General features: G+C 47.5%; 1 protein-coding gene across 1 annotated transcript in view; it reads left to right on the forward strand.

The window, feature by feature from the left end:
* Positions 1-23,134, forward strand: part of LOC119967352 (keratinocyte-associated protein 3-like) — a 67,430-nt gene that overhangs the window by 33,166 nt on the left and 11,130 nt on the right. The window contains exons 2-4 of the mRNA XM_038799767.1: positions 10,485-10,669; positions 12,145-12,204; positions 12,693-12,884. Coding sequence (XP_038655695.1) covers positions 10,485-10,669; positions 12,145-12,204; positions 12,693-12,884 — 437 coding nt within the window. The remainder of the gene's footprint in view (positions 1-10,484; positions 10,670-12,144; positions 12,205-12,692; positions 12,885-23,134) is intronic.

Genomic DNA, 23,134 nt, shown 5'->3' on the forward strand with positions numbered 1-23,134 from the left:
TAACAGAATCCTGCGCCGGGCTACTAGCGACACAAAGGCCAGAATGTTTGCCTCTCTCGCCTCCTGCACTCCCGGCTCCGAAGCTACCCCAAAGATCGCGAGCCCCCAGCCCGGCTTGACCCTAGAGCCGACCACTTCTGACAAAATCCCCGCCACCCCCTTCCAAAACCTCTCCAAGGCCGGACAAGCCCAGAAAATATGGGTGTGGTTCGCCGGGCCTCCTGAACACCTCCCGCATCTGTCTTCCCCTCTGAAGAACCGGCTCATCCTTGCCCCTGTCATGTGAGCCCTATGCAGCACCTTCAGCTGAAATAGGCTGAGCCGTGCGCAAGAGGAGGAGGACATTATTGCTTACCTTTAATGTGACAGGTGAGCCTGCTTGTTTCTTACGATCTCACATGCTTTGTCATTCAATCTTACATTTCTGCTGAGGACTTAAGCTGATCATTTAAGTTCTTGCTGCATCTGAAGAGGTTTGTCCTCGAATTCGCCAAGCTTAGTTTTCAAATGCCTTTGAAGAGTTGAGGGTTTTAATCTTTCATTTGCCAGTACTTCCCTGCACATAACACACATGGGCTTTGCATCCTGATTTGTACTGGCACAATTAATGAGCCATACCTCATGCTTTGTTCCCAATCTCAGTTTCTTCTTAATAGGTTGTTCATCAGAGGCCTTGGAGCTCACAACAGCATTGCTTTGTCCACCGTAGGCTCTACTGAGAAGCTCTCTCCAGCAGATTCAGTTGTGAGATCCTGGCATGTTTGTGTCTCCTGCCCTCTCTTCCTTATTACAAACTGATCCATCTTCAGTTCTTTACACACTCCTGTTGCCTGTTGGCAGCTGCAAAATGGAGGAATGACGACTGCTTGATTTTGTGACCAAAGCACGGATTGTGTGATGTCAGTATACGTGCTGGGTGCATGACCTGCTATCTGCCGCTGCTTCTGGTGGGAATACTCTACCATTTTAAAAAAGAAATTTGGTCCTGGATCAGCGCGCTGATGTCAGGAGGAGACGGCACTGGGACAGTACGCTGACATCGGGAGGTGGCAGCCTGCCCCGCTGGGCACTGGGCTTGTGCACTGTTGGATTTGTCTGAGGGGGCATGCATGAGGACAGCATTCTCTTGTTCTTAAACAGCATATGGAATCCCATGAGTTTTATTTGTGAAGACTATACACCATTACAGTGACACGATTGCAGAGGTTTTAAACATACACACAGATTTCACATGCTGATCCTTAAATTCCATTTGCCCTGCCCCAGAGGAGAACCACACCTCGGCCGGGATTCTCCTCTACCCGGCGGGGTGGGGGGGTCCTGGCATGTTGGAGTGGCGTGAACCACTCCGGCGTCGGGCCGCCCCAAACGTGCAGAATTCTCCACACCTTTAGGGGCTAGGCCCACGCCAGAGTGGTTTCCACTCCGCCGGCTGGCGTGAATGGCCTTTGGCACCACGTCAGCCGGGGCCGAAAGGACTTTGCCAGCCGGCGTAAGTCCGCGTATGCACCAGAGCGTCAGCAACTGCTGACGTCATACCGGCACATGCGCAGGAGAGGGGGGTCTCTTCCGCCCCCACCATGGTGAAGGCCATGGCGGGGGCGGAAGAAAAAGAGTGCCCCCACGGCACAGGCCCGCCCGCCGATCGGTGGGCCCCGATCGCGGGCCAGTCCACCGTGGGGGCACCCCCGGGGTCGGATCGCTCCCCCCCCCAGGACCCCGGAGCCCGGCCGCGCCGCCAATCCCGCCGGTACCAGCGGTGGTTTAAACCACGCCGGCGGGTAAGGCCTGTCAGCGGTGGGACTTCGTCCCATCGCGGGCCGGAGAATCACCGCGGGGGGCCCGCCGACCGGCGCGATTCCCCCCCCCCCCGCCGAATCTCGGGGGGGGGCGGACAAACAAATTGCTGCAATCCCTGTATATGTAGCTATCACATACTTCCTCCCCCCTGTGATGGTGTAGGCATTGAAGTACTTGAGGAAGCCAGTGAACTGGTGCTGGCTGCCAGCATCGTGACCCGCCATTCTCACCCCTCACACAAACTTCATTCGGCCGCTCTCCGTGTCCTTCACAGGCCCCGTGCTCCAACAGTCCCACCGCCGGAGGTACCGCCCTCGCCTCCTCCTATTGGCCAGCAGAACAACGGGTTGCTGGATTGGTTCAGAAAACTAATCACCTATTGAATAATTTGGGTGCCAATCAAATAAACCAAGGTAAAATACTACAGCTGTTGGAGGTCGTTGACGGCATTCTCAAACTAAAAGCCGGTCGTGGCCATTGGGCGCTTCTCCGGCGATCGGGAATGTTGCAACCGATCGCTCCGCGACCCAACACCTGGCTGCAACCCACCCGTGAGTCGCACTCTTGAGTTTGAAAAACCCCGCCTTCGGAAGCTCGTCAAAGATCCTCTCTCATGGAGAATGCAGTTTTCAATGTTCAGTGAACCCGAACATTCTTGTGCATGGTGTCACTTTTTAGAAAAATATTTTATTGGAGGCATTTTCAAATATGTACCTAACAAAGAAGAAAAAGAAACCAACCACCCCATCCTTATACACTCCCAACAATCTCTACCCCCGCCCCTTGTTAAACTTTTAATCCAGACCCCCAGCCCAAACTGAAAATGAACCCCTTCTCCTCTCTCACTGATGACTCAATACTCCTTAAGGAAGTCACTGAACAGCTTCCACCTTGAGATGAACCCCCTCTCTGCATCTCTGATGGAGAACTTGATTTTCTCTAAACGCAGGAACTCTGCCAAATCGCTCACCCATAACCCTGCATTCTGGGGCCTCATTAAAGTTTACCTGTCTTTGTTTTTTTCTGGAACCTATTTAGGCCACTTCAGGCGTTCTTCCTTCATGATTCCTTTCCAGTCCCTTCCAGGCTGCTGACTAACAGTGGCGCTGCCTGCCCCCTTCTGCAAGGCAGTGGCAGCTGCCAACATGACCAACATGTCTGCCTGCTGCAACAAGGTAGATCTAATAACCACGGGGCAGGGGGTGTGGAGCACGGTTCCCACTGGAGAATTCCAGCCATCCTGTGACTAAGTGTATTAATTGGCTTCTTAATTGAGTTAACAATCTACCAGCCACTTGTGGGTGAATAGCCACTTCACACCTGACATTGCTTCCAGGAAAATGGCTGGTATCGGGATGGTTATGGGAAACCGGCATGCTGATTAAAGATTTGGAAAATGTCACCCCTGCCTGACTCCATTCCCACGTCATGTGAGCACCAGAATGATGCCCATTTAATAATGTTTCCTTGGGAATCTAATGCTGCATAGCTTGTCCATGACATTTGGAATTAACGTGAACATTTCAGATATGTAGCAGTTACCCTGAGGCTGTTTTGCCAATCATAACAGCACTGCTAATATTCTATGTTGTAGAGATGCAAGGATAGTTCCAACACAAAGCACTTGTCCAGATGGTTCTATTACAGAATGTCAACCCTTTAACATTTTCGCAGATTGATTCACTGGTATCTCTGGGAGTAATTTTGACTGTGTAACAATTGTTATATAAGTGATAGTGAATTCGCAGCCTGTTTCCCACTTCTCTTCGGAGAAGTGTTAAACAGGCTGCCACTTTACTACCACCTGTTTTAAACTGTCGCACAAAATCAAAATGAACTCTTCTTTGGTTTAAATGGTACTAATGAACTGATTAGTCGAGTGAGACCGCCCACTCATCCACTTGCATCCTGTTCTAGTCAAGATGCCAGAACTTCCATCTCTTTCAATAAAATGTAACCATTATTGTTGGTATTTTATTTATTGGACCCCGAGGTTCTTGTTTATTGTCGCACAGGTTTAACAAGATAGTGAGGCCATAATGATAACCTTTGTGCTCCTTCTCTTTTACAAAGGGGAGTTAATGTTTAAAAACTTTTGGCTTGTGTCAAACCCAAATGTCAATAATCTAATGTGATAGGAAGATTAGTCCGCCCCCTTCCCCACCTGAACACACACCCACCCACCCACCCACCCACACACTGGAAGTCAATTGTTAAAGAACTATCTGGCAGGCAACAATGCTAGTAAATCATTATCCCCCAGGAGGGAGGACAGCCATACATTGCAAACTGCCATGTAAGCAGTACAGTGACATTTCTGTGACAGTGATCCATTGTAATGTGAATGGCCTCATCATACCTGAGTGCTTAACAAGCACAAAACATTGCAAAGCACTTTTTAGGTATAGTTTTACTTTTAAACACTTACTTAAACAGCCACTTAAACAGGGGCTTCTAATTGTTTAGAAACTGATTAGCATAGGAATACCTTTGAAGTGACATTCTGTATCCAAGACAGTGCCTTGTTCAGCGTTTGTTAAAAAAAAGCTGAATAACCAAATGTAAAGTAACCAACCACATCATGCACAGACAATAGGAACATGTAGAATTTCCTATGATCTATATCAGAACTCCTATTAATCATAAACTACTGTTTTCATAGTCTTGAGCCAAAAATATTGACTAAATGTGGTCAGTGAAGTACCAGCACTGTCACAGAAAATGCACTGATTAGCATGACTGCTAATCATAGAATCATAGAATTTACAGTGCAGAAGGAGGCCATTCAGCCCATCGAGTCTGCACTGGCTCTTGGAAAGAGCACCCTACCCAAGGTCAACAACTCCACCCTATCCCCATAACCCAGTAACCCCACCCAACACTAAGGGCAATTTTGGACTCTAAGGGCAATTTATCATGGCCAATCCACCTAACCTGCACATCTTTGGACTGTGGGAGGAAACCGGAGCACCCGGAGGAAACCCACGCAGACACGGGGAGGATGTGCAGACTCCACACAGTGACCCAAGCCGGAATCGAACCTGGGACCCTGGAGCTGTGAAGCGATTGTGCTATCCACAATGCTACCGTGCTGCCCGTCATGACATGTTTCATGACATTTTGGTGAGGAATAAGATAAAATCAAAATAAGTTTTTAGAGTTAGAAATGGTAACGTAGAACAAATAACAACTGACCCTTGTATATAGCACCTTTGTTATAGGGAGACATCTCAAGGCATTTGGCAGTAGGACCCAATCCAATGTGCCATAAAGAATGAGGAAACTGCCACTTAAGTTGCTGTTCTGTCAATGAGAAGGAGGTACAGAGTAGAGGCAAAGTAATTCCCACAGAGCTGCAACGAATCACCCACCCCACTGATTCTCAGTTCACATGGGTCCACCCAATAACGTTGATACAGTCCACTCTCAGCTCACCCCGTGGGACTTGGTGCAGGACAGAAACAAGGAAAATAGCTGAGAACATATTAACTATGCCGAGATGAAATTTCAACCAACTACCTGAAGTCTTAACGTGAGAATAATGACATTTGTTAACCTGACCGTGATCAAATAAAGGCTCCATAATGTGATGGGGGCCAATGAAGCTGGCCTTATTAAGCACAAGACCTTTCTACTGTAAACTTTAGCCAACTGGTTAGTGTGCAAGCTTCCATTGTAATGAACCAAATATTTCTATTCATCTTGTTCTGTCAGATTAATTGCTTTTCAGTCTAAATCCAAACTTCCCAAGCCAGACTGCTGAGTGTCAATATTTTCTGTCCGTTCAATCTGTCTCTGACCAGGAAGGTAAGGCTTATGCGTTCTTGACTTACCTATTGGACAAAGAGTCTCAGCCAGCCAGCCGATGTATCTGAACAGGCAAACAAAATAACAGGCTGAGAAAGAGAAATTAATGGTGGTTCATCATCAACCTGAAAAGCGACCAAATATTTTAATACCAAAGCCAGGCAGCAGGTGCCCTTCTCCAAAGGGAACTTAGTCAGTGTGAGTCAACTCGGCATGCCTGCTGCACTGTTTGGCTGCAGAAATGGAGGATGTACAGTCAGTGGCGGACTGGGTCTAAAAATATTGGTTGCCAGGAGACAAAGGGGCCCACCCACAACTACAATGCTATCATTTAATTTTCATAACGAATAAATAAAATTTTCAAAAAATACATATGGAAAAAAGGGTACAATTAAAATATTTGTGGAAAAAAATGTGTATTTCTTAGTAATTACAGTGTACATGTACTGTACATATTACTGGCAGTAGATACCAAATGTAAATACAGAATGTTATAATTGAATTATTTATTTATTTTTTTTAAGTTTAAGTAATTGGTTGATATTTTTTAATAGTTTACTGCACAATTTACACATCAACAGATAGTTCAAAAGCACAATAGAGCATTGCATGCAGTCCACTATATTAAGAGCAATCGTTTGTGTTCGCTAGATGATTGTGCGAATCTGCCAATAATTGCTTCTGCATCCAATTCATCTAACAATTCTTTTTCAATGGATAGCAACATGTATGATTCCAAATTCTCCTCAGACAGCGAATTTCTTAACCTTGTCTTTCTGATCTTTAGCTTTGAAAATGTCCTCTCACATTGGACTTGAGTAACTGATAGTGTGCAGATTATTTTATAAAGTTCATAAAGGTTATCATATGCCTTGTCATGAAGTCTGTTAGATGCCAGAATTTTTAGTACACACGATGGGCAAGTGCTGCAAATTTTACAATTGTTGCAACTGGAATCCATATTCTCACCATCATTAAGCAATAGCTTTAATACATCAAAGTTTGAAGCAAAAGAAAACAATTCCAATATTACTTGATCTTTGCTGATTTGTGGAAACAGCTTAATAATATCTTCCAATGCTACATCTTCAAGGCCCTTCTCTGCAATAGTTTTAAACTTTTCTGGGTCCAAGCAGGACAAATCTTTATACAACTGTTTGTGTTGTACAAAGCGTGATTCTAGTGACTGGACAATGCGATCCATTATTAGGTTAAACACATTTACTCGAAAATCAGCTAGAGAATCTGAGGAATTTCTTTCATCATCAATAAGATCATCTGCCATTATTTTCTTCTTCCTCTGCCTCTTAACTGGCATTGCTGTTTCCAACGCATCAATTTCCAATGTTTGATTTTCATCCATATTCATCTGTGAAATCCTGTCATTACATTTATTTACAAATTCCAACGCCTTGCTGTGAACGTTATCAAATGTTCTTGTCTGTTCCTTCAACTTTGTTGTAGCTGAATCTACTAAACTCCATGCAGTAAACATATCTAAACCACTTAGACATAGACATAGAACATAGAACAGTACAGCACAGAACAGGCCCTTCGGCCCTCGATGTTGTGCCGAGCAATGATCACCCTACTCAAGCCAACGTATCCACCCTATACCAGTAACCCAACAACCCCCCCCCCCCATTAACCTTATTTATTAGGACACTAAGGGCAACTTAGCATGGCCAATCCACCTAACCACTTGTAGATAACTTGATAACGGGGTTGTAGTTTATAATATATACAAGTAAGTAAATGCTGTCAATATGGTTTCAAACTTTAGAAGACTTTGAAGTAAAACATTTGTTGCATGTTTTGTTTTTGCATCAAACTTTTCTGAATCTTGTATCATTGATAAACATGTCAATAGATTTACGAAAGTACTGGCAGCGGCATCATCAAAACGTCCAAATATAGTTGTTGCTGCATTGGAGTTTCCTGACTATCTGGTCTCACCAATTAGCTTTAATCGTTTCATTTTTTCTTGTCCTAGATGTTTTCCAACAACCTCTATCCATACAGCCATTCTCTTGTATGATGCTTTCACAAAAGTTGCTATATTCTGGAGCAAATTGAAAAATGAAACTGCAGGCACACAACATTTTGTTGTTTCAGTTATCACCAAATTCAAGACATGGGCATAGCACCATATATGAACATGTTGATCAGCCACATCAGCAGTTTTACTTTGTAAACCATTATACTGGCCATGGTAGCTTGCAGCGCCATCTGTGCTATCAGATAAACATTTTTGGGGGTCAATTTTAAGATGCTGTAATGTTTCAATCAATAGATCAAAAAGTCCCTGTCCTGTACCATCATAACCTGGCACAACTGAAAGTAGTCGTTCACAGATAATACCTTTGAGCACATACCGAATAATAATGCTAAACTGATCGATGGATGAATTATCTTGTGTTGAATCAACCTGAATAGAATAATATTTTGCTTGAGAAACTTCATGACTAATTCTTTCTTGTATCATATTCTTCATAATTTTGATTAACATGTTTATAGTTGTTTTACTCAGGTATGTAACAAGTCCACCATGGCCTTTACTTTAAGCCTTTCCTTGTTGCTCTAATTGTTTGATTCTTTGTTTAGACTTATTTTGCACTGCAGAAACGTGAGCTGCCATAATGGGGTCATATTTTTCTATCAACTGCACTGTAGCTAAAAAATTGCCATGATTCAGAGCCTCATTATCTAGAGTGTAGGCCAATTCATTTCTGTGACCTCGAAAAGGAAGTGCTTGCTTGCCTAACATCTTTATGATGTCTTATATGATGTCTATAATACTCATGACAATACTTCTCTGCTTCAATACTTCTTCCTTTTAATTAGTGATGCTGCAAAAAATTTATCTAAGGTGCCATCATTAACCACACTGATATATTGCTGAGCATTTCTGACATGTGTTGTTGTCGATTCATGGAAAGTCAAGCTCTGGCTAATACGCCTGTAGTCACTAAAGCCACGTACAAAGGGTGATGGATTACAAGTGTTGGGAAACTCAAAGGCTAAACAGTATGAACAATATAAGCATCTATTTTCTTTGTTATATGTTAGCCATTTTCTTGGGACTGAGTCATTCATAATTTTCCTCTCATACAAACAAGCATCAAATGGCAGATCATCAAGTGGCTGAAGTGGATGTTCGGCAAAAAACTGTTTCAGCTTTGCTCGTGATGGATATTGGAAGATTCCTAACGTGGAATTTCCTTAATTATGCCCGACCCGGGCCCCCCTATTCCACCTCCTTCCACTACCTCCCTGCTTCGTTCCTTTTCATGCACTCCTTATTTGTGTCCTGTTCTCTTTTTTTCTTATTCCTTTTTATTACTAAAACAGTGTTTGTTTCTTTATTGCATTTTTATTTGATATAGGGGGCCCACTTCATCAGGGGCCCACTTGCCATCGGGCAAGCTGACACCCTGGCCAGTCTGCCACTGTGTACAGTCTTCCCTGGACATTTGTAAATGGATGGGGGCGATTCTCTGAGCCCCGCGCTGGAGAATCGGAGCAACCGCACCACGGCGCCTCGACCCGGCGTGCGACTCTCCGAGATGTGGAGAATCGGCGCCTATGGTCAAACCAATGTTTTGTCCCCGTTTATTTGATTCAAACTGATAAAGGACTTTGTTCAGGAAAATAACTCTTCACCCACAGAGTAATCAATACTTGGAATAAAATTCAAGAGTACTTCTTAGTAGAGGCAAAAAATCCCAAGACTTATGAGAGCATATTGGATGAAATGATGAGTGAAGTTTTTTAAAATTATTTTATGGAAGTGCATGTTGTCCATGTCACAGGAACAGAGAATTCAGGAAAAACTCAGCAGGTCTGGCAGCATCCGTAGGGAGAGAAAATAGAGTCTATCTGACTCTTCATCAGAATTAAAGAGAGGGAGAAATGTGTTGGATATTAAACTGTAGCTGGGAGAGATTGCAACGAGATATAACAACCGTAAGAACAAGAGATAGATGGCACGGTGCAGGAGGGAAGAGGGAAAGGGAGGGTTATTGCATTGAGACAATAAATATATTGGATATTTTTAAAGAATGGGATTTAAGATAGAGGAGAAAGGTCACAATCTAAAGTTGTCGAACTCAGTGTTAGGTCCTGAGGGCTGCTATGTGCCTAATCGGAAGATGAGGTGATGCTCTTCCAGCTTGTGCCGGGCTTCACTGGAGCATTTCAGCAAGCCAAGGATGGACTTGTGGGCTTGAGAGCAAGGTGCTGAGTTAAAATGGCAAGCGACAGGAAGGTTGACGTCATGCTTGCGGACTGATCAAATGTGTCCAGCAAAGCGGTCACTCAGTCCGCATTTAGTCTCCCCAGTGTAGAGGAGACCGCAATTGTCCATGTGTTTCTTTTTGGATGAATGATGGCAATAGGATAAATGGTCCTTCTCATCTGTAGTCACGTTATGATCCCACTTAGATCAGATTAAACAATAATCATCTATCAAGTAATCATTTATGAATCAAGTTCATCCCTCACCCCCTCCCCAACGTCCGGAGAAGTTTGCAGTCTTGTCTCTATACATGGCAAAACATTTTACACAGTTGCCAGTGGCTGCCCAGGAAAACATTTTTTTCAGTTTCGTAGGCAGTTGATGAAATTAAATTTCAGTACAACTCCCCACCTTACCTTCTCAACAAACAGCATGCAATCTTCTTAACTTAGCTACATGATGGGGGAAGGTGGATCAGCATGTGTGATAGAAGACCATTTGTGAATATGATCAAGAAAGGTAATTTGTCTTCTCCCATCACTGCTTCAAATTGCTTTTCAAAAACGAGGAATGCCCATTGTGCAGACTGTTCCTTATCATTTCTACGTTTCATAAGTATTTTCATTTCCTTGTGTTTCAGATAATCTGTTGGATAGAAAGCAGCTGATGAAAGTAGGAATCGCCTTAATTATAACTGGACATTTAAACTTCATTCTAGGAGCGATTACCCATGGCACAGTCTTGCGACATGTCACGGCACCAGGAGATGGCATATCTGTTGAATATTCAGTAACCAGCATTATGTCCGCAATCTCAGGAATACTGGTACTTAGTAACTGCTACTTATTAATATAACTTTTGAAACACCAAGCTGTGTTTTATTCAAACTTGAAGGAATATGGTTAGCCCTTAGAATGATGCTTTATGCTTCGAATTAACAAATGGACCAAACAATCTCATCTTTATTTTTTCTGTGTTCTGATATGCTTTACAATCTCATTCTGTAACCTCCAGACTCAAACGGACACCGGAAAATATTTAGGACTAACATCACATTATCTTCAAATTTTTAGTCTGTAGGTCCACCTACACGCTGCAGATAATATAAATTATGGAGGGAAATGAGAGGGCAATGACATTAAACTGTGCAAATATGCTCTCTATTAATATAAGTCTCCACACCTAGAATGGAGCCCGAAGAAATTCAATCTTGAATATTATTTAAAGAGAACAGTATGAAATCACTGCTGGTTTATGGATACAAAACCACTCCTATCGCCACCAACGTCACTCATTTCAGCTGCCAGGTTCTCCACTCCCCAGGCCGGGTGGGAGAATCGCGGGAGGGCCGCTCTGGCACCCCCCGCGATTCTCCCACCCCCACAAAATGGCGTGTCGCGTTTTGCAACATGCCGCTCGGAGAATCGTGGGTCGCCGTTTTTCACGCCGACCCGTAATTCTCCGGCCCGGATGGGCTGAGCGGCCTGCCGTTCCCGATCTGTTCACGCCGGCAGCACAACACCGAGTTGCTGCCGGCGTGAACATAGCGCGAAAGGTAAGTTTGCGGCCTGTGGGGGGCGGAGAGGGGATCGAGCACCACGGCCATGCTCGGGAGGGGACTGGCCCGCGATCGGTGCCCATCGATCGTCGGGCCGGCGTCTCTAAGAGACGCACTCTTTCCCCTCCACCGCCCCGCAAGATCAAGCCGCCATGTCTTGCGGGGCAGTGGAGGGGAAGACGGCAACCGCGCATGCACGGGTTGGAGCCGGCCAACCTGCGCATGCGCGGCTGACCTCACAAAGGCGCCGCCGCCCGCGTCATTATCGGCGCGCAGCCTTGACGCCAGGGTCAAGGCCCGGTGGCCGAGTTTCACGAAACGCCACTCCTAGCCCTCAAGGGGGGAGAATAGGGGGCGAGGAGCGGCCTCCGACGCCGTCGTGAAACACTCCGGGTTTCATGCCGGCGCGGCCGTTGCGGAGAATTCCGACCCTTGTGTTTTGTCACTAAAATTAAACCATTCAAATCTCTGTAATGTACTACAGTGGGTATCTCCTCAAAAATAATTCCTGAATTTTTACCCTAAAGCTCCCCCCGCCCCCAAGGCAATTGCTCACAAACTCCAGAATATGGATTCAATGCGATTTAATGGAAGCCTTATCTCTCACCTGATTGTATTTCACAATTATTGTCTCATTACAGGCTAACCCAGTCTACGTGATTTATTTTCTGCAATTTATGAAACTGTTTAATGCTGCCCAACAGGTGATGACTGTACATTCACTTCTAAATCTGTATTCCAGACTATTTGCACCGGAATTGTAGTGATTGTATTATCGGGAAACATGCCTCGGACACTACTGGTGAGTCGAATTCATTAAATACATGTGTCTTAGTTAGTACTGCATTCATATCACCATTCCAACCACAATTAGCACTTAGGAGGCATCATTAATAAAGTGGAATAGCCCTTCACAAGGGAGAATTGGACATTGAACAGACAAGAGAAATTAAAAGTGTAAAGGATGAGTAGAGAGATAAGTTTGAAGATCTTTTTAAGGTGGAAAGCAAAGTAGCAAGGTGCTGCATATTAACGAGAATCTCTGAGTCAAGGTTGTGCCACTGATGCTAGGTTAGAGGGAAAGGGCTGCCGAATCAGGTGACTAGGAGTGCAGACTATAATAACTGGCTATAAGATTGGAGAATCCTGTGGAGATAATATTGCCTATTTGGCTACAGAGGGGTTTGAAACAAGGATGAGGATGACTTGAGAAGTTTTTCTTTCTGTTCACCCCTTGCGTACAACAACAACAAAAAGTTTTAACAGATGTCTTTTTGTTTAATTATGTAGCAATACATTGTGTTCACAAGTACTATGCTCAATTCCCTCGTCTCCATGGCCTGTATGCTTGGTCTGGGAATCTCTGTGGTGGTGACTATTGCAAACGGTGGAAGAACATTGCTCGCAGTTTGTCATCTCAGCTCCACTAAGGATGTGTTACAAGTGAAAAACCAATGTCCATTTGACCCAACCAGAATCTATGTAAGTTGAAAGTACACATACTAAAAATGCCTGCCCTGGATTTGTTAACTGATATGTAATTAAGTTTCTGAAAGATGTGAACCCATTTACAATTTATTCCTGTTCATACTTTTAAAAAGTGCTCAAAACATTACAATTATCCAATAAGATGTATTTTACAACTTCAGTAAAACAATATTGGGTATGTTTTGATCTACGTCGAGTTCATTGTTCCCAGGCAGCAGAATTCCAATTTCGATTCAACTAAAGAGATCATTTGGCTTCAGCAACTTCACGTTAAAACCAGCTTGTGAATCGCAACCAGACTAATGTGTCAGTGTGAAACTTCATAGAAATGAATTCATATTGTATTTGTCGACATGCAGCATTGTGTAACAGTAGTTTACCGTGCAGCAATTGGACTAAAGTGGATGCACTGCCATTGCCCATTCTGTACCAAACTTGTATGTCACTCTCAATCTCTAAAGTTCTGTATACAAGAAACATGGCCTGTCCTTGAATGTTGCCAAAATAAAATTCATATTGATCCACAACTGGTCAGCCAAATATTTCCAACTTCCAAATATGTTAAAAGAGAGATTGAGGTTAAGCACTTCCCATACCTTGACGACCACCTCTCTCCAAAGGCATCAATTCATAAGAAGACCAGCATTGGATCATCTGTGCCACATCCACCTTCTATAAACAATAGCAACAAGTGTTTGAAAGCAAAGATCTCTCCTAGCTAACAAAAGGTGTACAGAGCAGTTGATGTCACCACACTCTTGTACGGCAGGGAGATAGGGACACATAAGTGACACATAAGAGTGCTAGAAAATCTTTAGCATCAATGACTCAACTGCATCCTCTGAATTTATTTGAAGGGCTGTTGTATAAATGCTAGTGTCCTTCTTGAAGCCAGCTCCACAGACATTCAGGTAAAACTGTAAATCAATGGCCAAAAAATGCCTTGCTCATCATATTCTGTTTTCGCAACTTTCAAATGGCTTGAATTCTGCGGAAGGGACAAAGAAAAAGATCCAAAGATATTGAAATTAATTATTAGAAGCTTGCTACCAATGGTTCAAAATGGCAACCACGTGTCCATCAATCTGCATCGTATCTTAATAATGAGGTAGAGAAGGAAGGCAAAGGAAACAAATCCTGTACTTCAGATCCCATACCTCATGAGATGACTTGCCTCATATGTCCGTAGATCTGGGAGTTGATATCAGCCTGCCCAGTCAAATGAAAACTCATGGCAGAAACTCAAAACTATTCGAAACTCGAGTAGCCGTCATCCTCGAACTGAGGGATAGCTAATGACGCTGAAAGACAGTACATAAATACAAATTGTTCTTATTGGTGCAGCAATTGGATTCAGTTTGTGTTTTAGCAATCTCCATTATTCAAACTTGCCTGTCTCAACTGACCAGTGGGTGATGTTAATGTGGTAGTATGGCTAGAGAGATCATATTACCGGAGAACCAGGCTGCCATTGGCCCAGGCAAGTCATGTGCCTCTCTGCCAAGTGGATGTGGCTGGTCATGTGACTCCCCGCTGAATGGCTGAGAGGTTGGTAGCTCCGCCTACAAGGCGGGGTATAAGAGCTCGTGTTGGATGGCAGTCGGCCTTTCTCTGTACGACCACTGCCGGGCTCACATCTAGAGTATTAAAGCCTGTTGTTTGGAACTTCACTACGACTCGAGTCCAATTGATGGTGCATCAATTTAATACGCTAGACTTTGAAAATGGAACTATGGATTTAGCCAGAATGCCTCCGGATCAGCCCGCATTCTGCAAACGCATCAGCAACTTTTAAACATTGGCTGGCGTGCTTCAACAGCTACTTCTCTACTACAGAAAATCAACCAACAAAGGAGCAGAAACTCCACATCCTCCACTCGTGCATGGGCACCGCCGTTTACTCGATGATAGAGGACAAACTGGACTATGATGTCGCCATGGATCTCCTAAAAGGACACTTCATCAGGCCAGTAAACCAAGTCTACGCGCGGCACCTCCTGGCAACAAGGCAACAATTCCCCGGTGAGTCCCTCGATGAATTCTATCGGGCCCTCTTTGTCCTAGGGAGAAACTGCGCCTGCCCACAGGTCACTGCTGCGGAGCACACCGAACTCTTGATTAGGGATGCCTTTGTGGCGGGCATGCAGTCACCCGAAATATGGCAGAGACTGTTAGAGAAGGATGCTCTCAGCCTCACTGAGGCACAGAACCTTGCATCCTCTTTGGAGGTCGCTGATCGCAACGCGGGCGCGTATGCCCCCGGCAGTGTGGCACAGCCCCCTCACCACCGCCGACTTGGACCCCCAGACCTGCGCTGCAGGACGCCCAGACAAGCCCACGGGCCCCTGCTGTTATTTCTGCAGGCAGGCCAAGCACCCCCGCCCGCGCTGCCCGGCCCGCACCGCAGTCTGCAAGAGCTGCGGCAAAAAGGGCCATTTCGCGGCCGTCTGCCTCTCCAAGTCGGTCGCTGCCGATCCAGACAGCGACCGCGGGGGGCCCCCCTGCACTCCTCTAGGGCCCCGTGCGGCCCGCGGACCTCGCTGCCTCCACCCCCTACCACCACGAGTGATCCACGGCCGCCGCCATTTTGGGCCCCCGACGCCACGTGCGAGCCCCTGGCGGCGGCATTTTGGGCCCCCGACTCCACGTGTGACCCCAGGGTGCTGCCATCTTGTTCATCCCCCACCATGTGCGGCCGACGGGCGCCGCCATTTTGGATCGGCACGGAGGGCCCCGCAAGCGATTACTCCGTCCTGGATGACGACTCCGCGTTCCTGCCACGACTCGCCTCGGTGACATTGGACCAGACACGGCCCCGCACGCTTTCCACGGCGACCACACAGATCCACCTCAACGGTCGCGAAACAAGCTGCCTACTGGACTCCGGGAGCACAGAGAGCTTCGTCCACCCCGACACGGTAAGACGCTGCGCGCTCCCCGTTCACCCCGTAAAGCACAAAATAGCTCTGGCATCTGGTTCGCACTCCGTCCAAATCACCGGGTGCTGCGTGGCGGACCTCACAGTCCAGGGGAGGGTTTTTAAAAATTATAAATTCCTCGTCCTCCCCCACCTCTGCGCACCGGCACTTCTTGGACTGGATTTTCAGTGCAACCTGCAGAGCCTAACTTTTAAATTCGGCGGCCCTATTCCCCCCCTTACTCGTTTGCATCCTCGCGTCCCTCAAGGTCGACCCCCCTTCCTTGTTTGCGAACCCCACCCCGGATTGCAAACCCATCGCCACCAGGAGCAGACGGTACAGTGCCCAGGACCGGACCTTCATCAGGTCCGAGGTCCAAAGGCTCCTGAAGGAAGGGGTCATAGCGGCTAGCAACAGACCCTGGCGAGCACAAATGCTGGTGGTTAAGACTGGGGAGAAAAACCGTATGGTCATCGATTACAGTCAGACCATCAACAGGTTTACGCAGCTGGACGCGTATCCTCTCCCCCGTATCTCCAACCTGGTTAACAGGATCGCGCAGTACAAAGTCTTTTCCACGGTGGACCTTAAGTCCGCCTACCACCAGCTCCCCATCCGCACGAGTGACCGAAAGTACACTGCTTTCAAAGCGGATGGGCGACTTTACCACTTTTTAAGGGTTCCCTTTGGTGTCACGAATGGGGTCTCGGTCTTCCAAAGGGAGATGGCCGAATGGTTGACCAATACAATTTACGAGCCACCTTCCCGTATCTCGACAACGTCACCATCTGCGGCCATGATCAGCAGGACCACAACACCAACCTCTGTAAATTCCTCCGAACCGCAAAACTCCTTAACCTCACGTATAATAAGGATAAGTGCGTGTTTAGCACCGACCGTCTAGCCATCCTCGGCTACGTAGTGCGTAACGGAGTGATAGGCCCCGACCCCGAACGCATGCGCCCCCTTATGGAACTCCCCCTTCCCAACTCCCTCAAAGCCCTCAAACGCTGTCTGGGCTTCTTTTCTTATTATGCCCAGTGGGTCCCTAACTACACCGACAAAGCCCGCCCCCTCATCCAATCCACCACGTTCCCCCTGTCGATGGAGGCCCGCCAGGCCTTTAGACGCATCAAAACTGACATTGCGAAGGTCACGGTGCATGCTGTCGACGTGTCCCTCCCATTCCAGGTCGAGAGCGACGCGTCCGATGTAGCTCTGGCGGCCACCCTCAACCAAGTGGGCAGACCCGTGGCCATTTTCTCCCGGACCTTCCACGCTTCTGAAATCCGCCATTCCTCGGTGGAAAAGGAGGCACAGGCCATTGTCGAAGCTGTGCGACATTGGAGGCACTATCTGGCCGGCAGGAAGTTTACCGTCCTCACAGACCAACGGTGAGTAGCCTTCATGTTCGAAAATGCAGAGGGGCAACATCAAGAACAACAAGATCTTGCGGTGGCAGATCGAGTTGTCCACGTACAACTACGATATCTTGTATCATCCTTGGAAGCTCAACGAGCCTTCTGATGCCCTGTCCCGCGGTACCTGCGCCAACGCGCAGATAGACCGCCCCCACAGCCTCCACGCGGACCTCTGCCATCCAGGGGTAACCCGCTTCTTTCATTTCATTAAGACCCGCAACCTGCCCTACTCCATCGAGGAGGTCAGGACCGTGACCAGGGATTGCCACATTTGTGCAGAGTGCAAACCGCACTTTTACCACCCCGAGCAGGCGCATCTGGTAAAGGCTTCCCGCCCCTTTGAACATCTCAGCATGGACTTCAAGGGTCCCCTCCCCTCCAACAACCGCAACATATACTTTTTAAATGTGATTGACGAGTACCCCCACTTCCCTTTTGCCATCCCCTGCCCCGACATGACCAGTTCAACAGTCATCAAAGCCTTCCATTCCATTTTCTCCCTGTTCGGTTACCCAGCGTACATCCACAGCGACCGGGGGTCCTCCTTTATGAGTGACGAACTGCATCAATTCCTGCACAGCAGGGGCATCGCCTCTAGCAGGATGACCAGTTACAACCCCCGGGGTAACGGTCAGGTCGAGAGGGAGAACGGTACGGCCTGGAAGACCGTCCTACTGGCCCTGCGGTCCAGGTGTCTCCCAGTCTCCCACTGGCAAGAGGTTCTCCCAGACGCCCTCCACTCTACTCGGTCCCTCCTTTGTACTGCCACGAATCAAACACCTCATGAACGTCTTTTGTTTTCCCCAGGAAGTCTTCCTCTGGGACCCCACTCCCGACCTGGCTGGCCACCCCTGGGCCCATCTTGCTCCGGAAGCACGTGTGGGTGCATAAGACCGACCCGTTGGTTGAACGAGTGCAGTTACTCCACGCGAACCCGCAGTACGCGTACGTGGAGTATCCCGACGGACGACAGGACACGGTCTCCCTTCGGGACCTGGCACCCTCCGGAGTGCGGCCACACCCCCCAACACCAACACCCTCCCCCCTGTTCCGACCGCCCTCAGCGCCCCCGCAACCCAGCGCACAGAACCCCTTCCCCCGGCCCGGCTACCACCAACTCCGACCAGGGGTATGGACACAGGACTACGACCACAGCTCCCGGAGTCGCGGACGATCACCGCTCCAACATCACCGGGGCCGCTGCGCAGGTCCAGCAGGACACCGAAAGCACCCATCCGGCTGATCGAGTCAATTTGATGGACCTTATGGACTTTCATGTTCTGCACATGTTCCTTGCCGATGTTTTTTTATTGTTATTACTATGGTTATTGTTGTTTTTTTTTCTCTTGTACACTGTATATAGCATGATTTTCTTGCACGTTCGTCACGGGCCAGTGGGCAGCCATAGTTACCTCGGTACTACCCGAGAAGGTCTCTAGTCATACTACCAGTTTTATGGAACATACCCCCCCCCCCCCCCCAATCTCTCCCGCCACTCCTTCCCACCCCCCCGCTTCTTTCTCCACAAGGGGTAAATGTGGCAGTATGGCTAAAGAGATCATGCCATTGGTACAGCAGCCTCGCTGCCCATTGGCCCAGGCAAGTCATGTGCCTTTCTGCCAATTGGTTGTGGCTGGTCATGTGACCCGCCGCCGATTGGCTGAGAGGTTGGTAGCTCCGCCTACAAGGCGGGGTACAAGAGCTCGAGTTGGCTGGCAGTCGGCCTTTCTCTGCACGAACACTGCCGGGCTCACGTCCAGCGTATTAAAGCTTGTTGTTTGGAACTTCACTGAGACTCGAGTCCAATTGATGGTGCATCAATTAACCTGGTGACAAATGAGCCAGACTACTGGCAGACACAATCTGAATTGCAGAGGCATTGAAGAAAATAATTGGCAAGGAAACAAAAAAACACAAAGGGAGAGACTGTGACACATTTGTCAGAGCTGAATGGGAACAAGTAGCACAGTTTTAATTGGAGAATGCTTCTCTAAGACTGCTGGTATCTTCTCTTTAAGCCACTGTGTAATGAATCTTTCTCACTGCTCATTGTGAAGTGCTGTTCTGCTGTGTATCCTGACTAGCTCAATTCTCTCCCTGTCTCACACATCATGTTTGTGCCTCTATGCTGTTTGATCTTCATCTCCTGCCTACTCCACTGAGAATCAATTATTGATAACCATGTGGGTAATTTATTTCAGCTAAAGATGTCTGAATACCGTGATCAAACCGAATAATACGGCAACCTTTTATTTTTCAGTGCTGACATCAATTACTTTTTTTTGTCTTTGTTTTTCCTTTCTGCCATGTAGTTGTTCCTTATTTCCATCTTCCTTCCATCTGCCTCCATTTTATCAAGGCTGACAATGCATAACTGTCAGCAAAAGTGGTTTTCCTAAAGCTGATAAAAACTCGACAATCTTTTAGCTGTGAACGTGAATGTCAGATTTCAGTAGGTCGTTTCATACACAGCAGCAACTTCCATTTATATTGTATTGGTTTAACGTAGTAAAATTTCCAAAGGACTCGAACACCGTGTGCTGTGGGGTTGTATATAACGGCACCACCCATTGGCCAGAATGGAGATGATAGGAAATTCCCCCATCAATTACTTTTAGAGCTGTGTTCCTGCTAAAGTACGTGGGTACACAGCAGCCTAGAAGTTACCATTGTAGCACTTGTTCATTATAAATATTGTGCGTGCATGGCCATGCAAAACATTTTAATGGGACCACATAGGGGAAAAATTGGCTGTGTGCAGCAACTAAATTTTAAAGGAAACTTTGATCTGGAAACTGCGAACAGAATTGATTTTACACATTCAGTTTACATTATGCAATTATCCTCCACTCAGCAGTTTACTGGAGAAATCACCAGGCTGCTATTGGGTGAAGTTGTTTTTGTTTCTAGTTTGTAGAGACTTTTTCAAAATAGGCCCTTAAAAAAAATGGCTGCAGAACCATGTTATAATACAGCCTGCTGAGTAAAATCGAGTTTTTGACTTCAAAATACCTTGCTTTACGCCCCATCCTGTTTCTAGCTTTAAGCTGACCCAGTTATCCGGCAGGGCTTTTCAAACTCAGGGTCGCGACCCGCGGGTGGGTGTCGGGAGGGTCGTGGAGCGATTGGTTGTGGCATTCCCGATCGCAGGAAGACGTTCCCAATTGTCGCGACCTGCTTTTAAGAATGCCGGCCGCGGGCAGTCCCCGATGGGTTGCGGCGTTTGAGGGGGTGAGCGGCTGTGTGCTGGTCACCACGCACAGAGCGGCGTGGGGGGAAGGGGAGGGGGCTGATGTGCGTCCACGTGGACGCGAAACTAATAGTGGTGGTCCCAGCTTGGAGCTCCGCTCTGGTGCTCGTCTTTTGCGCACTGCTCGGCTCGTTCCCCGCCACCGATCAGTAGTATGCAACCTGCAGCTACTTGGTCAATCCGTTCAACGGCCGGCACAACGTCCGCTTGCACTCCCACAACGGTAAGTATTGGTCGGGAAGTCGTCTGTGACTGGGGTGGATACAGTGAGATGAAGCCAGGTCAGGTTTGTTTGAATACTGATTAAACAAGGTCAGTCAATAGTGCTGACACATGTGAACACTGGAAGAAACGCACAGTCAGCATTTTGTATCTGGAAACCAGGACGGTTTCTTTTAGTGAGAATGGAACAGGGGGCGACTTGGATATTTGGATAGTGCAATGCAGTGGAACCAGTAAGAAATATTGTGACAAAGTCGTAGTTTGTAAAGTAAAAACAAGATTGTACTTTTTTCTATAATTGGTTACATTTCTAAAGAAATGGGAATATATTTAAAACAAAATTTGTGTGTAAATATAAGCATGCACATGTTCAACTGAAGTTGTTTTAATTTTTTACAGTAAAAGGTCATAGAATTGGAAAAACTAGGGGTGGAATTCTCCGCTCCCGCGCGGCATCAGGAAGGCCGTCGTGAACTCGACCGAGTTTCACGACGGCCTCGGAGGCCGCTCCTCGCACCCAATTCACCCCCACCCCCAAGCGGGCTAGGAGCGGCGCTCGGTAACTCTCGGCCGCCGTGCCTTGACGCCTGCGTCAAGGCGGCACGCCGAGAATGACGCGACGGCGGCGCCTAAGTGACGTCAGCCGCGCATGCGCAGGTTGGCCGGCTCCAACCCGCGCATGCGCGGTTGCTGTCTTCCCCTCCGCGTGGCGGCTTGATCTTGCGGGGCGGCGGAGGGGAAAGAGCGCGTCTCTTGGAGACGCCGGCCCGACGATCGGTGGGCACCGATCGCGGGCCAGTCCCCTCCCGAGCATGGCCGTGGTGCTCACTCCCCTCTCCGCCCCCCCACAAGCCACAAACGAAACTTTGGCTCCATGTTCACGACGGCAGCGACCAGGTGTGGTTGCCGCCGTCGTGAACCGGTCGGGAACGTCAGGCCGCTCGGCCCATCCGGGCCGGAGAATTGCCGGTCGCCGTGAAAAACAGCAAGCGTCGATTCATCCGAGCGGGGGGTGGGAGAATCGCGGGGGCTGCCAGGACGCGTGCCGTGAGTCGCCTGGCCCTCCCGTGATTCTTCCACCCGGCATGGGGAGCAGAAATCGCACCCTAGGTATTAGAAATAAAGCTTCAAAGTAAAAACAAGAATGCCGGCCACGACCGGCCTTTAAATATGAACGATGAGTCTTTCCGCCAGAGGCAGCGGCAAAGAGAGGGTCATGCATCCGGCACGTCAATGCTTTGGGTGCCAAATCTTAGAGGTGAGGTTCCTTCATTTTGTAGCTGCCAGCAAGCAAACAGCAGGACTGTGTGAAGATCTGAAGATGGGTCATTTTGTAATAAGGAAGAGAAGGCCAGAGATGCAAACAGAACAGGATCTCACAACTAAATCTGCTGGAAAGAACTTCACAGGGGAGTCCACAGTAGGACAAGGCAGTGTTGGTGTGAACAGTATCCCGAGCTCCAGGGCCTCTGGTGAACAAACAATTAAGTAGAAACTGAAATTGGGAACAAAGCAGTATAAAGACAATTTCTTGTGGTCTGGCTTTAATTGTGCCAATGCAAATCAGGATGCATGGCCCATGTGCGTTACATGCAGGGAAGTACTGACAAATGAAAGTTTAAAACCCTAAAATCGTCAAAGGCATTTGAAAACTAAGCATGGCGAGTTCGAGGACAAACCTCTTGATTTTTATCCAAAGCCTGCAGCAAGAACTTAAATCATCAGCTGAAGTCCTGAGCAGAAATGCAACATTGAATGACGAAGCAAGAGAGATCGTGAGAACGAAGCAGGGTCACCTACCGCATTAAAGGTGAATAATAATGGTGTATCGCGAAGATCGGCCGGCGTGGGTCGCTAATGTCAGCCGACTTGTCTCACAAACGCGGCCAGAATGGGTCCTGAAGGTCAGCCGGTTGGTAAAAGTGGGTCCCAGAAAAGAAAATTTGAAAAACACTGGTCATCCGGTGCTGACAAATAGAACAGAATTAATTGCCCCCCCCCCCCTTTCCCCCTTACCCAGGCACATTTCATTGGGGGGGGTGCTTTTAATCAGGTGGGAGGCTGTTGGAGGGACTTTCTATATTCCAAAGAGTTTTACCATTTACTGTATATTTCCCCTCTATGTTAGACCTACCAAAATGCATAACCCAACGTTCTCCCTGAGCTGATGCAGACGATGGGACAAAGTAGTGACATTCAGGAGGGGGTGTCAGAGACATTCCAGCGACTGCATAGCTGCTTGGAGGAGTCCCAAAGACTTCAGGTGCAGGAGATGGTGCCGGCAATGTGTGGCACCCAGGGCAACACTGCTAGGGTGGCGACCGCAGTGGAAAACCTGGAGCACAATGTCCACACCTTAAGTGGTGGTGTCCAAGGCATGGCTTAGTCTGTGACTACCATCGCTGAAGGCCTACCCATCATGTCCCAGTTGAT

The sequence above is a fragment of the Scyliorhinus canicula genome, chromosome 1 (genome assembly GCF_902713615.1).
Source record: "Scyliorhinus canicula chromosome 1, sScyCan1.1, whole genome shotgun sequence".
NCBI classification, from domain to species: Eukaryota; Metazoa; Chordata; class Chondrichthyes; order Carcharhiniformes; family Scyliorhinidae; genus Scyliorhinus; species Scyliorhinus canicula.